The 18,642-nt window shown below is 44.7% G+C and overlaps 1 protein-coding gene across 1 annotated transcript in view; it reads left to right on the top strand.

The window, feature by feature from the left end:
* LOC137377150 (palmitoyltransferase ZDHHC13-like) overlaps positions 1-18,642 on the top strand; it is a 57,866-nt gene that overhangs the window by 3,708 nt on the left and 35,516 nt on the right. The window contains exons 3-4 of the mRNA XM_068046526.1: positions 12,520-12,642; positions 12,779-12,856. Coding sequence (XP_067902627.1) covers positions 12,520-12,642; positions 12,779-12,856 — 201 coding nt within the window. The remainder of the gene's footprint in view (positions 1-12,519; positions 12,643-12,778; positions 12,857-18,642) is intronic.

Here is an 18,642-nt window from a genome sequence, read left to right as displayed (position 1 = left end):
ATACAACAAGGACCAGTTACAGTGAGGAGGTATAAATGGTCTGAGAAACCACAAAACATAATCAGTCTAAAAGCATCCTCACTGTGCTGAACCACGGCAAGTAGAAAGCTTCTGGGCAGATATTGTGAAAGATTATCAAAAAATATCCAGGTGCAATAGAAACTTAAAAATTATATTATGTTAATGGCACAGTACTTTTTCACTGAATTTTATCACCTAATGGTTCTGCTGTTTATTGATTTTTACAATCTCAATTTGAGAAAATGACAAAGAATGATGGCTTCAGGCATGTTGGAAAAGGGAGGGCTTCAGATTACAAAAGAAAAATACTGCGGATGCTGGAAATCTGAGATGTTGCTGAGCACAGCAGGACTGGTGGTCTGAAGTGCATTTGTTTCAATGCGGGAAGTATAACGGGTAAGGCAGATGAACTTAGAGCTTGGATTAGCACTTGGAAATATGATGTTGCTATTACAGAGATTTGGTTGAGGGAAGGGCAGGATTGGCAGCTAAATGTTCCAGGCTTTAGAAGCTTCAGGCGGGATAGAGGGGGATGTAAAAGGGGTGAGGGAGTTGCTTTACTGGTTAAGGAGAATATCACAGCTGTACTGCGGGAGGACACCTCAGAGGGGTCATGCAGCGAAACAATATGGGTGGAGCTCAGGAATAGAAAGGGTGCAGTCACGATGTTGGGGGTTTTCTACAGGCCTCCCAACAGCCAGCGGGAGGTAGAGGAGCAGATATGTAGACAGATTTTGGAAAGATGTAAAGGTAACAGGGTTGTAGTGGTGGGTGATTTTAACTTCCCCAATATTGACTGGGACTCACTTAGTGCTAGGGGCTTGGATGGGGCAAAATTTGTGAGGAGCATCCAGGAGGGCTTCTTGAAACAGTATGTAGATAGTCCAACTAGGGATGGGGCCATTCTGGACCTGGTATTGGGGAATGAGCCCGGCCAGGTGGTCGACGTTTCAGTGGGGGAGCATTTCGGGAGCAGTGGCCATATTTCCATAAGTTTTAAGGTACTTGTGGATAAGAATAAGAGTAGTCCTCGGGTGAAGGTGCTAAATTGGGGGAAGGCTAATTATAACCATATTGGGCAGGAACTGAAGAATTTAGATTGGGGGCGGCTGTTTGAGGGTAAATCAACATCTGACATGTGGGAGTCTTTCAAATGTCAGCTGACTAGAATGCAGGACCAGCATGTTCCTGTGAGGAAGAAAGGCAAGTTTCGGGAAGCTTGGATAACACGGGATATTGTGAGCCTAGTCAAAAAGAAAAAGGAAGCATTTGTAAGGGCTGGATGGCTAGGAACAGATGAAGCACTTGAGGAATATAAAGACAGTAGGAAGGAACTTGAGCAAGGAGTTAGGAGGGCTAAAAGGGGTCATGAAAAGTCATTGGCAAACAGGATTAAGGAAAATCCCAAGGCTTTTTATACATATATAAAGAGCAAGAGGGTAAACAGGGAAAGGGTTGGCCCACTCAAGGACAGAGATGGGAATCTAAGCGTGGAGCCAGAGGAAATGGGCGAGGTGCTAAATGAGTATTTTGCATCAGTATTCACCAAGGAGAAGGACTTGGTGGATGATGAGCCTAGGGAAGGGAGTGCAGATAGTCTCAGTCATCTCATTATCAAAAAGGAGGAGGTGTTGGGTGTCTTGCAAAGCATTAAGGTAGATAAGTCCCCAGGGCCTGATGGGATCTACCCTAGAATACTAAGGGAGGCAAGGGAAGAAATTGCTGGGGCCTTCACAGAAATCTTTGCATCCTCATTGTCTTCAGGTAAGGTCCCAGAGGACTGGAGAATAGCCAATGTTGTTCCTTTGTTTAAGAAGGGTGGCAAGGATAATCCAGGAAATTATAGGCCGGTGAGCGTTACGTCAGTGGTAGGGAAACTATTAGAGAGGATTCTTCGGGACAGGATTTACTCCCATTTGGAAACAAACAAACTTATTAGCGAGAGACAGCATGGTTTTGTGAAGGGGAGGTCATGTCTTACCAATTTGATTGAGTTTTTTGAGGAAGTGACGAAGATGATTGATGAGGGAAGGGCGGTGGATGTTGTCTTTTTGGACTTTAGTAAAGCCTTTGACAAGGTCCCTCATGGCAGACTGGTGCAAAAGGTGAAGTCACACGGGATCAGAGGTGAGCTGGCAAGATGGATACAGAACTGGCTCGGTTGCAGAAGACAGAGGGTAACAGTGGATGGGTGTTTTTCTGAATGGAGGGATGTGACTAGTGGTGTTCCGCAGGGATCAGTGCTGGGACCTTTGCTGTTTGTAGTATATATAAATGATTTGGAGGAAAATGTAGCTGGTCTGATTAGTAAGTTTGCGGACGACACAAAGGTTGGTGGAGTTGCGGATAATGATGAGGATTGTCAGAGGATACAGCAGGGTATAGATCGGTTGGAGACTTGGTCGGAGAAATGGCAGATGGAGTTTAATCCGGACAAATGTGAGGTAATGCATTTTGGAAGGTGTAATGCAGGTGGGAAGTATACAGTAAATGGCAGAATCCTTAGGAGTATTGACAGGCAGAGAAATCTGGGCCTGCAGGTCCACAGGTCACTGAAAGTGGCAACGCAGGTGGATAAGGTAGTCAAGAAGGCATACGGCATGCTTGCCTTCATCGGTCGGGGCATAGAGTATAACAATTAGCAAGTCATGTTGCAGCTGTACAGAACCTTAGTTAGGCCACACTTAGAATATTGCGTGCAATTCTGGTCGCCACACTACCAGAAGGACGTGGAGGCTTTGGAGAGGGTACAGAGGAGGTTTACCAGGATGTTGCCTGGTCTGGAGGATATTAGCTATGAGTAGAGGTTGGAAAAACTCGGATTGTTTTCACTGGAACGACGGAGGTGGAGGGGCGACATGTTAGAGGTTTACAAAGTTATGAGCGGCATGGACAGAGTGGATAGTCAGAAGCTTTTTCCCAGGGTGGAAGAGTCAGTTACTAGGGGACATAGGTTTAAGGTGCGAGGTGAAAAGTTTAGAGGGGATGTGCGAGGCAAGTATTTTACACAGAGGGTGGTGAGTGCCTGGAACTTGCTGCCAGGGGAGGTGGTTGAAGCAGATACGATAGCGACGTTTAAGAGACATCTTGACAAATATATGAATAGGAAGGGAATAGAGGGATACGGTCCCCGGAAGTGCAGAAGGTGTTAGTTTCAGCAGGCATCAAGATCGGCGCAGGCTTGGAGGGCCGAATGGCCTGTTCCTGTGCTGTACTGTTCTTTGTTCTTTGAAGCAAAAACAGAAAATGCTGGAAATGCTTAGCTGATCAGGCAGCATCTGTGTAGAGAAATACAGAGTTAACATTTCAGGACTATGTGACCTTTCATTAGATTCTTGGGACATTGTGACCAGTTCTGGGGCATGAGACACTTATTCAAAAGGGATCGGTTACACTTCAGCAGGACTGTGACCAATGGGAGGTTAACTTTTTTAAAAATTCTTTTATGTGATGTGGGCGTCACTGGCTATGCCAGCATTTATTGCCCATCCCTGATTGCCCTTGAGAAGGTGGTGGTGAGATGCTCGTCTGTGGGGAGGGTTGAAACTAAATTGACAGGTAGAAGTTGCCAAGAGGAATAAGGTGCATAAAGGAGTGCTTGTGTTGGGTAGTACTAGAGAAGGAAGTAGTACCATATTGGGTAGGAGCAGACCAAGGAGGACTACGAGGAATACAAGGACAGGTTTAGAAAACATGCATTTAAATGCACAAAGTGTGCTGAATAAGGTTGGTGAGTTACTAGTACAAATAGCTGTGTGGCAATATCGGAAACGTGGCTGAAAAATGGTGAGGACTGGGGGCTTAATATTCAGGAATATGAAGTGTTTAGAAAAGATAGGGAAGGAAAAAGGGGAGGTAGGGTGGCAGTACTGATTAAGAAAGACATTGTAGTGTTGGAAAGGGAGGATGTCTTTGAGGGGGCAAGGACAGAATCCATTTGGTTAGAGTTGAGAAGCAAAAAGGTGATGATCAAGCAACTGGGGGTATTCTATAGGCCTCCAAATAGTAAAAAAGGAGCAAATCTCAGGGAAATCCCAGAGATATGCAAGAACTATAGGGTGGTGATACTGGGGCACTTCAGTTACCCAAATATCAGTTGGGATAAAGTAAGATATAAGGGTAAGGCAGGGGAGGAACTTCTGAAATGTGCTCAAGCAAGTTCTGAAAACTTCTAGTATGTTCTTTGTCCAATTAGGAAACAGGCACTGCTGGATCTGGTGCTGGGAAATGAGGTGGACCAATTAGTCTGAGTGTCTGAGGGTGGAACACTTGTTTAAGAGTGGTCGTCGTATTATAAGGTTTAGATTAGTAGTGAAGAAGAGCAAGGAACAATCTAAAGTAGAACTTCTAAATTGGAAAAGAATTAACTTCATTGGGATGAGAGGGAATCTAACCAGGGTAAACTGGAACCAAAGACTAATAGGAAAAACTGTGACGCAACAATGGGTGATCTTTGAGGAAGAGATGCTTCAGGTACAGGCTAGGTACATTCCAACATGGACAAAAGGTAGGGAAACCAATGTCAGGGCTCCTTCGATGACGAGAGAGGTAGAGAATATGATGAAGCAAAAAGATGGTGTAAATTCTTCAAATGAGAACCAGGACAAATACAATAAGTTGAAGGGGAAATGAAGAGGAAAGTAAGACTGACAAAGAGAGAATATGGGAATAGAATGGCAGTTAACATAAAAGGCAACCCAAAAATCTAAATGTAAATGGGTAGTAAGAGGTGGGCTGGGTCCTATTAGCAACAAAGAGGCTGATATATGCTTAGAGGCGCAGGACAAGGCTAGAATACTTGATGAGTACTTTGTTTTGGTATTTACTAATGAAGAGGATGCTGATAAATTATCAGTAGAAGCAGAGATGGTCGGGGTGAAAATTGAGAGGCAGGATGTACTGGCAATGCTTAGTGCTAAGTCACCTAGTCTGGGTGGTTTGCATCCCAGGTTGTTAAAGGAAGTGGGAGTGGAGATAGTGGAAAGGCTTGCCATAATCTTCCATTCTTCCCTTCTTCCCTAGATGCGGGGAGGTGCTAGAGAGTTGGAGAGTTGCACATTTGATACCCTTATTCAAGAAAGACAGTCCTAGTAACTACAAGCCATACAGTTTAGCATCAGTGGTGGGTAAGGTTTCAGAAACAATAATCAGAGAAAAGATCAAAGGCGCTTGGAAAGGTTTGAGTTAATTAAGGAGAGCCAGCACAGATTTGTAAAAGGCAAATCGTGCTTGACTAATCTAATTGAATTTTTTGGTGAAGTAACAGAGCAGTTTGATGAAAAGAATGCACTGGATATTGTCCATATGGATTTTAAGAAAGTGTTTGACAAAGTACCACGTAAAAGGTTGATTAACAAAATTGAGGTTCATGGAATAGGAGGGTCAGTGTCGGTTTGGATAAAAACTGGCTTAAAGACAGAAAACGGCAAGTTGGTAAATTGTTGTTCAGACTGGAGGATGGTAGACTGTGGTGTTCCCCAGGGGTCAGTATTAGGACCATGTTTTTGAGATAAATAAATGATTTGGATATTGAAATACAGAGTAAATTTTCAATTTGCCAATGATGCCAAACTTGGACATGTGGGAAGCAGTTACGATGATATAAATCAACTGCAAAAGGACATAGATAGGCTAGCAGGATGTGCAGACAAGTGACAGATGGAATTTAATACATAGAAGTGTGAGGTTATGCCTTTTGGCAGAAGGGATAGGGAAAGGCAATATAGACTTAATGACTCAGTTCTTAAAAACTGTGCAGGAGCAGAGGGATTTTGGGGTCCATGTGCACAGATCCTTGAAGGTGGCAGGATATATTGAGAGTAATTAGTAAAACATAAGGGATCTTAAATCGAGGCATTGAGTACAAAAGCAGTGAAGTTATGCAGAACCTATATCAAGCTCTGCTTGGGCCACAACTAGATTATTGTGAAATAAAAACAAGAAATGCTGGAAATACTCAGCAGGTCTGGCAGCATCTGTGGAAAGAGAAGCAGAGTTAGCGTTTCAAGTCAGTGACTTTTCTTCAGAACTGACAAATATTTGAAATGTAAAAGATTTTAAGCAAGTAAAGCATGGGGGGGTGGGGCAAGAGATAACAAAAGAGGTGCTGATAGGACAAGGTCACAGAGAATAACTGACCAGAAGGTCATGAAACAAAGGCAAATGGTATGTTAATGGTGTGCTGAAAGACAAAAGTGTTCGTACAGAGAGGGTATGTATAGACTATAAAGCACAAAGCACTCCAAGCACAAACATTAAAGAAATTTTTAAAAACAGAAACAGTGGGTAGGCACAGTAGAAACAAACTAAACACACTTAACAGACCTAAAATAAAATCAACAGATTAAAAAAAAAAGAAAAAAATCACTAAACATAAAAATGGGGGGCCCGTCATGCTCTGAAATTATTGAATTCAATGTTCAGTCCGGCAGGCTGTAGTGTGCCTAATCAGTAAATGAGATGCTGTTCCTCGAGCTTGCATTGATGTTTGCTAGAGCACTGCAGCAATCCCAGGACAGAGATGTGAGCATGAGAGCGGGGGAGGATGGGGCGGCGGTGGCAACTGGAAGCTCGGGTCATGCTTATGGACTGAGTGGAGGTGTTCCGCAAAGCGGTCATGTAACCTGAGTTTGGTCTCCCCAATGTAGAGGAGACCACATTGTGAGCAGCGAATACAGCATACTAAATTGAAAGAAGTACAAGTAAATCGCTGCTTCACCTGAAAGCAATGTTTGGGGCCTTGGATAGTGAGGAGAGGGGAGGTAAATGGGCAGGTAATAAACCTCCTGCGATTGCAGGGCAAGGTGTCATGGGAAGGGGACGAGGTGGTGGGGTAATGGAGGAGTGGACCAGGGTGTCGTGGATGGAACGATCCCTTCGGAATGCTCACTGGAAAGGAGGGGAAGATGCATTTGGTAGTGGCATCACGCTGGAGGTGGCAGAAGTGGCAGAGGATGATTCTTTGGATGTGGAGGTTGGTGGGGTGGAAAGTGAGGACAAAGGGAACCCTGTCGCGGTTCTGGGAGGGGAAGGGGTGAGGGTAGAGGTGCGGGAAATGGGCCGGACACGGTTGAGGGCCCTGTCAACCACAGTGGGGGGAATTCTCGGTTGAGGAAAAAGGAAGACATATCAGAAGCACTGTCATGGAAGGTAGCATCATCAGAGCAGATGTGCCGGAGACGGAGAAACTGGGAGAATGGAATGGAGTCCTTACAGGAGGCTGGGTGTGAGGAAGTATAGTCGAGGTAGCTGTGGGAGTCAGTGAGCTTATAATGAATATTAGTAGACAGCCTATCCATGGAGATGGAGACAGAGAAGTCGAGGAAGGGAAGGAAAGTGTCGGAGATGGACCGTGTAAAGGTGAGAGAAGGGTAGAAATTAGAAGCAAAGTTGATAAAGTTTTCAAGTTCTGGGTGGGAGCAGGAAACGGCACCAACACAGTCATCAATGTACTGGAAAAAGAGTTGGGGGAGGGGGCCTGAGTAGGACTGGAACAAGAAATGTTCGACATATCCCACAAAAAGACAGGCATAACTAGGACTCATGTGGGTACCCATAGCAACACCTTTTACTTAAAGGAAGTGAATGGAGTTGAAGACGTAGTTGTTCAATGAGAGAACAAATTCAGCCAGGTGGAGGAGGGTAGTGGTGGATGGGGACTGGTTGGGCCTCTGTTCAAGGAAGAAGTGGAGAGCCCTCAAACCGTCCAGGTGGGGGATGGAGGTGTAGAGAGATTGGACGTCCACAGTGGCGCAGTGGTTAGCACCGCAGCCTCACAGCTCCAGCGACCCGGGTTCAATTCTGGGTACTGCCTGTGTGGAGTTTGCAAGTTCTCCCTGCGTCTGCGTGGGTTTCCTCCGGGTGCTCCGGTTTCCTCCCACATGCCAAAAAGACTTGCAGGTTGATAGGTAAATTGGCCATTAGCAATTGCCCCTAGTATAGGTAGGTGGTAGGGAAATATAGGGACAGGTGGGGATGTGGTAGGAATATGGAATTAGTGTAGGATTAGTATAAATGGGTGGTTGATGGTCGGCACAGACTCGGTGGGCCGAAGGGCCTGTTTCAGTGCTGTATCTCTGAACTAAACTAAAGAAGAGGCGGTTAGGGCCAGGAAACTGGAAACAAGATTATTGTGTCCACTTCTGGTCACCACGTTTTAGGAAGGATGTGAGGGTGCTTGAGAGGGTGCAGAGGAGATTTACCATAATGGTTCCAGGGATGAGGGATTTTAGCTACAAGGTTAGGTTGGAGAAGCTGGGGTTGTTCTCCTTAGAGCAAAGGAGATTGAGGGGAGATTTGATAGAAGTGTACAAGATTGACAGGTTTAGATAAGCTAGAGAAAGAAACCCTGTTCCCGTTAGCTGATAGGACAAGGGCTAGAGGACACAGATTGAAGGTTTTGGGCAAGAGATGCAGGGGGTATGTGAGGAAGGACATTTTTTATGCAGTGAATGGTAATGACTTGGAATTGGCTACCTTATGAGAGTGGTGGAAGTGGAGACAATGAATGATTTCAAAAGGAAATTGGATAGGCACTTGTGTGAAATAAACCTGTAGGGCTACAGGGATACTGTGGGGTAATGGACTGACTGGATTGCTCTACAGAGAGCTGACTTGAACCAAATGGCTTCCTTCTGTGCTGTATTGACTCCAATGACCCTATGACTCTAATAACTTGAAATCTCAGTTCAGCAGTATAACTCAGCAGCCCTGGCAATGTTCTACTTGTATTCCTATACCCAAACACATGTTGAGGTTTTTTGTTTCCTGGATTTTGAGAGAAATGGTTAAGTCCAAACTTAACAGCATGATCTATCCATCTCTGTTGTGGTACAGAAAACAGTGGGGTCATGCGAGGGATTGTTCTCTCTCCTCTCACCACCTCAACAAAAGATACCACGATCTCTGCGATTGTTGTAAAATGGAACGCAATAAACTGCAATCTCTCTTTCCTATTTTGTCTCTAAACTTTTAATACTGTCTGGAGCGAACACTTTTGACATGGCAATGGCAGTAGAATCTACTATTTAATTTGGTGCCTCGTCACCACCTTCATAGAGTGATGGATGAGTGTTCACTGTAATTCCACTCTTCTGAATGTGGTAACCTATGATCAAGTAAAGGTCCATGAATGGCAGCAATACTGCAGCAATGTATTTCTGATTGATCGGTAAGTGCAGTCATTATTAAGGTATTTCCATTGTAGATGCGATCTACATGAGTATCTTATGAAATACTTCTTGGTGACTTAAAATCTGCATGCAGGGAACTAATTGACCAGTCACCAATACCACTAATTGGGGCATTCTGTGATTCATTCTTGTGTGGAACCATGCTGATATGGCGTTCGTCGCGCTTGCGGGGTATGATGCTCAGGAGATCATGGGCTGTGCACCGGAGATGCACTCAGTCCAATTGCCAATCCCCACTGGTTCTCTGGATTACATAAAAGCCTTTTAAATGTATTTTCATACATTTGCATGGACAGTGAATTTCAGCAAACGTTTGTGGGAAATCTTTCTAGTTACTTAACTCTCCAGTTCTTCAAAAAAAAAAGTAGATTTACAGATGTAGGGCTCCTGGAACCAAATGAAAAGAATCGTATTAAAGCTGTTCATATTAAATTAGTTATATTTAGTGGCACTAGAAACAAGTTGTGATTTCCTGTATGTCACTAAACATGTTCTTAATTAATCATGCTTGCAGAATGTATGGCCATTAATTCTCCCCCAGCGTGCCCAGACCCTCCACTGCCAAAAATACTTGAAACAGCTTGCAGTTATTTCCCTTTTCACTTTGACTCACAGAAAGCAATTTCAAGATGTTGAGAGATTATCCAGCACCTATTTTGAGTCTCATGTTTCTGTAAGATAAGAGTTTATGGTGGTGAAACAGATTTAATCTACTTAGCATTGTGCCAAACTCAGGCAGACTCACTAACTGTATTGATGTAGACACTTCAAAAACACAACACAACACAAGAACTTCAGAACCCAATGCCCCAACCCCTTCCCACAGCGTCTTCCTTAGCAAGCGCAGGAGATGCAACACCTGCCCTTTTACCTCTGCTCTCCTCGCCGTCCAAGGCCCCAAACACTCATTCCAGATGAAACAGTGATTTACGTGTAGTGTTCTCAATTTACTATACTGTATTCACTGTTCACAATGCAGTCTGCTCTACATTGGGGGTCCAAATGCAGATTGGGTGACCGCTTTGCAGGACACCTCTGTTCAGATGGCAAGCATGACCCTGAGCTTCTGGTAGCTTTAATTCTCCATCTTGCTGTCAGGCTGACATCTCTGACCTTGGCCTACTGCAGTGTTCCAGTGAAGTTCAATCCAAGCTCGAGGAACAGCACCTCATCTTTCGACTGGGCATTTTGGACTCAGCATTGAGTTCACCAAGTTCAGACTGTAATCTCTGCCCCCCATTTTTGTTTCCTTTTCCGTGCATGACTCAGTCTTAATCTTGTTTTGTTTTTGGATGGCAACTGTTCATTATTCTACCATTCGCACCTCCTCTGGGCACACCTTTTGTCTTTGTTCCATTATTACTCCCTTTGGCTCTGCCCCACCAACTCTTTTGTCATTTAATATTTCCTGTCTTCTGCCTTATCACAGAGCTACCCTTTTGCTCTTTTTTCATGCTCCCTCATTTGACCACCCTCCCCCATTTGACCTACTTAAAACTTATTACATTTCTCACTTTTCCCAGTTCTGATGAAGGGTCATCGACCTGAAAGGTTAAGTCTGTTCTTCTCTCCACAGGTGCTGCTGGCCTGCTAAGTATTTCCAGCATTTTCTGTTTTTATTTAAGGACTGCAGATGTTGGGCATCAGAGTTTATTTTCATTTTTAGGACCTGGCTTTGTCTGCAGCTCAGAGAGAGAAAGCAAACGTTTCCTCTCTGCCTGTAAGATTTCTGCTTGAAATGAATAAGCAATCTTAATGCATTTCCAGATCGATTTGTTGCCAAAAATTTTCCATTATCTAGCACTGATGTTGTCATGACTACAAAATTCACTTAAATTGGAGGTGGGAAAAGGGAGGGGGCAGGGAGCTAGCTGGGGCTGTAAATTAGCTAGTTGTCTTTCACCTTTGGTACCTATTTCCAAATCTAATCCACATGGACAAGATGGAAGTCATTTCTGCTTGCTTGAATATGAAATTAATAATGGGGCTATTTAGCACACTCACTCGAGAGAAGTCATAGGACTGCTGGTATCCTGTTCCCCACACTTGCCATTTCATGAATCTGCTTCTCCCTTCAGCCCACCGCTGGCAGCTGTGCCTTGAGCTGTCTTGGTCCCACACTCTACAGTTCCCTCCCTAAGCCTCTCCACCCCTCTGTCCTCTAAGAACCTCATGAAAACCCGATTCTCTGAGCAAGCTTTAAGTCACCCTATTGAATATCTCCTTTGGCTTGGCATCCATTGTTATCAGATTGCAATTTTGAGTTGTGCCTTGGAATGTTTTTGTATGCAAGTTATTTGGAAAAATAGCACTGAGGCAGGTCAGGGCTGCAAGCTGTTTGCATCGAGTGGGTTGAAGGAGCATCTGGCAATGCAAATATGTGACTTGGGACTGCTTGATACTGACAGGGCCTGAAATAAGAGTTCCAATCCCTCAATTTTACCACAAATAAGTGAGCAAAAAGTAGGGTGCAGTGAGTAAGAAAGAGATTGTCAAGAAATTCTACTTCAAAACTACGCTGGTATGATCTTTTGGATTCTTTACTGGGAAGTCACCGTTAATTTTAGATTTATAATTTGTACACATATTCAGAACTTTTGGGAGGCTCTGTCTTTTGCATGAGAAATTACACCATCTGCTCTCTCGGGTGAGCATACAAGATCCTATAGCACAGATGCACAGTGGCAGTAGTGTGTACCATCTGCAAAGGCTCCTTGCACCTTCCAAACCCATGACCTCTACTACCTAGAAGGACAAGGACAGTAGGCCCCTGGGAACAACACCAACTGAAAGATCTCCAAGTTCACACCATCCTGACTTAGAACTATATCGCTGCTCCTTTACTGTGGCTGGGTCACAGCACTGTCGCCAAAGCACTGTGGGTATACCTGTATGAGCTTCACTGGTTCAAGAAGATGGTTCAGCACCTTCTCGAGGGCAATTCAGGGTGACCAATAAATGCTAGCCTTGCCAGCAACGCTCACATCCCATGAACACTTTTTTTTTTAAAAAGTTCTCCTGGTGTTTTGGTCAATGTTTATCCATCAGCCAACATCACAACAATTGATTGCCTGGTAATTTAGCTCATTGGTGTTTGTGGGAGCTTGCTGTGCACAAATTGGCTGGTAGTACAATAGTGCCTGCAATTGAAAAATACATAATTGATTGGGAAGCCCAGTTTCATACTTGCCAATGATTATGGATAAACCTGGCCTGTATTTCCAACAAACTGACTCCACAACTTTAGGTATAGTCCACCTCTGTCTCCACTTTTTTTCTAACAAAGACTGCAATTTTATACTTTCAGATATGGAATAATTGATAGATGTAAAGAGCTAATAGAAGCTGGTTATGATGTCCGACAACCTGACAAAGAGAATGTGACGTTGCTTCACTGGGCAGCCATCAATAACCGAACAGAGCTCATCAAGTAAGTCCTGTCAGTTCTCCTTATAGAAAGTATGTTTTTATCACTCTTGCATTGCATTTAAATTGTACAATATCCCTATACATATGCACATAATTTATGTTTACATTGTATTAACTCCACCAAAATACACCCGCAGATACTACGTTTCAAAAGGTGCCATTGTGGACCAACTGGGTGGAGATTTAAATTCAACGCCTCTTCATTGGGCTACCAGGTAGAGTTGCAGACATGCTCAATACCTTAACAAGTTTCAGAAATGTGTTGTGATGTAGCTGTCTCGCCATAAGTTCCAAATATTCTTGAGGAGGATGGGAAAGTCTGATGCGTGCAGTGTTTTCTGTTGAACATGTAATCTGTAACCTCATCAATTTGAGTGTCAATCATTTTGCCACTGGTCCATTCGCCAACTGTGGCAAATTTCCTGGATTTGAAGGCTATTATAACATGTAACAAACCTTTGACAGTGAGTTTCAATTTGAAAAAAAGCTCTTAATTTTGAACTGTAGTTATTAAATAGTTTTTCAACTTAATCAATAGTACCTTTAGTAAAAGAACAAAGAAAATTACAGCCCAGGAACAGGCCCTTCGGCCCTCCAAGCCTGCGCCGATCTAGATCCTCTATCTAAACCTGTCGCCTATTTTCTAAGGGTCTGTATCTCTTTGCTTCCTGCCCATTCATGTATCTGTCTAGATACATCTTAAAAGACGCTATCGTGTCCGCGTCTACCACCTCCGCTGGCAACGCGTTCCAAGCATCCACCACCCTGTGTGTAAAGAACTTTCCACGCATATCCCCCCTAAACTTTTCCCCTCTCACTTTGAACTCGTGACCCCTAGTAATTGAATCCCCCACTCTGGGGGAAAAAGCTTCTTGCTATCCACCCGTCTGTACCTCTCATGATTTTGTACACCTCAATCAGGTCCCCCCTCAACCTCCGTCTTTCTAATGAAAATAATCCTAATCTACTCAACCTCTCTTCATAGCTAGCGCCCTCCATACCAGGCAACATCCTGGTGAATCTCCTCTGCACCCTCTCCAAAGCATCTACATCCTTTTGGTAATGTGGCGACCAAGCAAACTCACACCCCCAGTCCAAGGATGGCTCACCTCAGGTTCCACACCTTCTTGACCACTCTATTGACCTGCGTTGCCACCTTCAGGGAACAATGGACCTGAACACCCAAATCTCTCTGTACATCAATTTTCCCCAGGACTTTTCCATTTACTGTATAGTTCACTCTTGAATTGGATCTTCCAAAATGCATCACCTCGCATTTGCCCGGATTGAACTCCATCTGCCATTTCTCTGCCCAACTCTCCAATCTATCTATATTCAGCTGTATTCTCTGACAGTCCCCTTCACTATCTGCTACTCCACCAATCTTAGTGTCGTCTGCAAACTTGCTAATCAGACCACCTATACTTTCCTCCAAATCATTTATGTATATCACAAACAACAGTGGTCCCAGCACGGATCCCTGTGGAACACCACTGGTCACACGTCTCCATTTTGAGAAACTCCCTTCCACTGCTACTCTCTGTCTCCTGTTGCCCAGCCAGTTCTTTATCCATCTAGCTAGTACACCCTGGACCCCATGCGACTTCACTTTCTCCATCAACCTACCATGGGGAACCTTATCAAACGCCTTACTGAAGTCCATGTATATGACATCTACAGCCCTTCCCTCATCAATCAACTTTGTCACTTCCTCAAAGAATTCTATTAAGTTGGTAAGACATGACCTTCCCTGCACAAAACCATGTTGCCTATCACTGATAAGCCCATTTTCTTCCAAATGGGAATAGATCCTATCCCTCAGTATCATCTTCAGCAGCTTCCCTACCACTGACGTCAGGCTCACCGGTCTATAGTTAACTGGATTATCCCTGCTACCCTTCTTAAACAAGGGGCCAACATTAGCAATTCTCCAGTCCTCCGGGACCTCACCCGTGTTTAAGGATGCTGCAAAGATATCTGTTAAGGCCCCAGCTATTTCCTCTCTCGCTTCCCTCAGTAACCTGGGATAGATCCCATCCGGACCTGGGGACTTGTCCACCTTAATGCCTTTTAGAATACCCAATACTTCCTCCCTCCTTATGCCGACTTGACCTAGAGTAATCAAACATCTATCCCTAACCTCAACATCCGTCATGTCCCTCTCCTCGGTGAATACCGATGCAAAGTACTCGTTTAGAATCTCACCCATTTTCTCTGACTCCACGCATAATTTTCCTCCTTTGTCCTTGAGTGGGCCAATCCTTTCTCTAGTTACCCACTTGCTGCTTGTATATGAATAAAAGGCTTTGGGATTTTCCTTAACCCTGTTTGCTAAAGCTATTTCATGACCCCTTTTAGCCCTCTTAATTCCTCGTTTCAGATTGGTCCTACATTCCCGATATTCTTCCAAAGCTTCGTCTTTCTTCAGCCGCCTAGACCTTATGTATGCTTCCTTTTTCCTCTTAGCTAGTCTCACAATTTCACCTGTCATCCATGGTTCCCTAATCTTGCCATTTCTATCCCTCATTTTCACAGGAACATGTCTCTCCTGCATGCTAATCAACCTCTCTTTAAAAGCCTCCCACATATCAAATGTGGATTTATCTTCAAACAGCTGCTCCCAATCTACATTCCCCATCTCCTGCCGAATTTTGGTATAGTCGGCCTTCCCCCAATTTAGCACTCTTCCTTTAGGACCACTTTCGTCTTTGTCCATGAGTATTCTAAAACTTACGGAATTGTGATCACTATTCCCAAAGTAGTCCCCTACTGAAACTTCAACCACCTGGCCGGGCTCATTCCCCAACACCAGGTCCAGTATGGCCCCTTCCCGAGTTGGACTATTTACATACTGCTCTAGAAAACCCTCCTGGATGCTCCTTACAAATTCTGCTCCATCTAGACCGCTAACACTAAGTGAATCCCAGTCAATGTTGGGAAAATTAAAATCTCCTATCACCACCACCCTGTTGCTCCTACATCTTTCCATAATCTGTTTACATATTTGTACCTCTATCTCACGCTCTCTGTTGGGAGGCCTGTAGTACAGCCCCAACATTGTTACCGCACCCTTCCTATTTCTGAGTTCTGCCCATATTGCCTCACTGCTCGAGTCCTCCATCGTGCCCTCTTTCAGCACAGCTGTGATATCCTCTTTGACCAGTAATACAACTCCTCCACCCCTTTTACCTCCCTCTCTATCCCGCCTGAAGCATCGATATCCTGGGATATTTAGTTGCCAATCATGCCCTTCCCTCAACCAAGTCTCAGTAATAGCAATAACATCATACTCCCAGGTACTAATCCAAGCCATAAGTTTATCTGCCTTACCTATTACACTTCTTGCATTAAAACAAATGCACCTCAGACCACCAGTCCCTTTGCGTTCATCATCTGCTCCCTGCCTACTCTTCCCCTTAGTCATGCTGACTTCATTATCTAGTTCCTTACAGGCTTTAGTTACTACCTCCTTACTGTCCACTGACCTCCTCATTTGGTTTCCATCCCCCTGCCACGTTAGTTTAAACCCTCCCCAACAGCTTTAGCAAAAGCACCCCCAAGGACATTGGTTCCAGTCCGGCCCAGGTGTAGACCGTCCAATTTGTAATAGTCCCACCTCCCCCAGAACCGGTCCCAATGTCCCAAAAATCTGAACCCCTCCCTCCTGCACCATCTCTCAAGCCACGCATTCATCCTGACTGTTTTTTCGTTTCTACTCTGACTAGCATGTGGCACTGGTAGCAATCCTGAGATTACTACCTCTGAGATCCTACTTTTTAACTTGGCTCCTAACTCCCTAAATTCTGCTTGTAGGACCTCATCCCGTTTTTTACCTATATCATTGGTGCCTATGTGCACAACGACAACTGGCTGTTCACCCTCCCCCTTCAGAATGTTCTGCAGCCGATCTGAGACATCCCTGACCCGTGCACCTGGGAGGCAACATACCATTCGGGAGTCTCGTTTTCGACCACAGAACCGCCTATCTACTCCCCTTACAATCGAATCCCCTATGACTATAGCCCTTCACTCTTTTTCCCGCCCTTCTGAACAGCAGAGCCAGCCACGGTGCCATGAACCTGGCTACTGCTGCCTTCCCCTGGTGAGCCATCTCCCCCAACAGTATCCAAAACGGTATACCTGTTTTGGAGGGAGATGACCGCAGGGGACACCTGCGCTGCCTTCCTGCTCTTTCTCTGCCTTTTGGTCACCCATTTCCTTTCTCCCTCAGCAATCCTAATCTGCGGTGTGACCAATTCGCTAAACGTGCTATCCACGACCTCCTCAGCATCGCGGATGCTCCAAAGTGAGTCCATCCGCAGCTCCAGAGCCGTCATGCGGTCTAACAAGAGCTGCAGCTGGACACGCTTCCAGCACTTGAAGGAGTCAGGGACATCAGCCGTGTCCCTGAGCTCCCACATTGAGCAAGAGGAGCATAACACGGGTCTGAGATCTCCTGCCATTTTTAATCTTAAGCTTAACTTAGTCTTAACTTAGATAAATGAAAAAGGAACGAAAAGTTTTTACCAATCACACGGGAAAAAAAAAGAAATAGAAAAAGCCTTACCTTATCTACACACCACCGAGTCCTTTTTTGTTTTGGTTAGAGGAGGAGGGCGGGTGGGAGACACTGCAGGTGTAGTGTCTCGGGTTCAGCCGCTGCCCAAATATATAGGACTTACTTACCCAGCTGCCACCTCACTCTCCCTGTCACCGCTGCAAAAAGAAACTGCCGAAACAAAAAGGTAAGTTTATATAAGTTGTAAACTCACTTACCCAGCTGCCACCTCGCTCTCCCTGTCGCCGCTGCAAAAATTCAGATTAATCTTTGAAATTGACAATTGAGTTTAAAATTTTTATTAGTAGCTGTGTTATAGGAGAATCAGACAGACTGTTCATTTTGTTGATGTCTTTGATTGTTTTGTTTTGTCTTTGATCTTGGTTTGTGCACGTATATCTTGTGTGATAAACTTTCTCTCCTCGTTTTTCCTAACCTGTCTGCAGCCTTTGACACTGTTGACCACACCATCCTCCTGCAGCGCCTCTCCACTGTTGTCCAGTTGGGTGGGATTGCTTTCACCTGGTTTCATTCTTATCTGTCTAATCAGAGCCAGAGAATCACTTGCAATGCTTTCTGTTCCTGCTCCCACACTGTTAGCTTTGGTGTCCCCCAAGGATCTATCCTTGGCCCTCTCCTATTTCTCATCTACATGCTGCCCCTTGGTGACATCATCCAAAAGCAGAGCGTTAGTTTTTACATGTACACTGATGACACCCAGCTCTACCTCACCATCACCTCTCTCGACTCCTCCACTGTTGCTATCAGACAGCTTATCTGACATCTGGGACTGAATGAGCAGAAATTTCCTCCCAATTAAATATTAGGAAGACTGAAGCCATTGTTTTCGGTCTCCATTCTCTAGCTGCTGACTCCATCTTTCTTCCTGGCAACAGTCCTTTCAAAGCCTTGGTGTCGCATTTGACCCAGAGATAAGCTTCCGGCTTTATATTCGTGCCGTTAGTAAGACCGCTTGCTTTCAGCTCTGTAACATTGCTCGACTTCACCCCTGTCTCAGTTCATCTGCTACTGAAACCCTCATTCATGCCTCTGTTAGCTCTCGACTTGTCTATTCCATTGCACTCCTGACTGGTCTCCCACATTGTACCCTCCATAAACTTGGAAGTTAATCAAAACTCTGCTGACGGTGCGAGTTAAGGCACGAAGTCCCATTCACCTGTCCTGCCTGTGCTCGCTTGTCTACATTGTCAAAGAGTCATTTATGGCACAGAAGAAGGCCATTTGGCCCAACAAGTTCATGCTGGCTCTCCACAGAGCAATCCACTAAGTCCCACTCCACTGCTCAATCCCCCCGTAGCCCTGCAAGTTTATTTCCTTCAAGTGGCCATCCAATTTCCTTTTGAAATCATTGTCTCCACTTCCATCACCCTTGTGGGTGGCGAGTTCCAGATTATTACCACTCAATGCATATAAAAAGTTCTT

The sequence above is a fragment of the Heterodontus francisci genome, chromosome 14 (genome assembly GCF_036365525.1).
Source record: "Heterodontus francisci isolate sHetFra1 chromosome 14, sHetFra1.hap1, whole genome shotgun sequence".
NCBI lineage: Eukaryota > Metazoa > Chordata > Chondrichthyes > Heterodontiformes > Heterodontidae > Heterodontus > Heterodontus francisci.
Note: the sequence above shows the minus strand (reverse complement) of the source record. Positions and strands in the feature narration are given on the sequence as shown.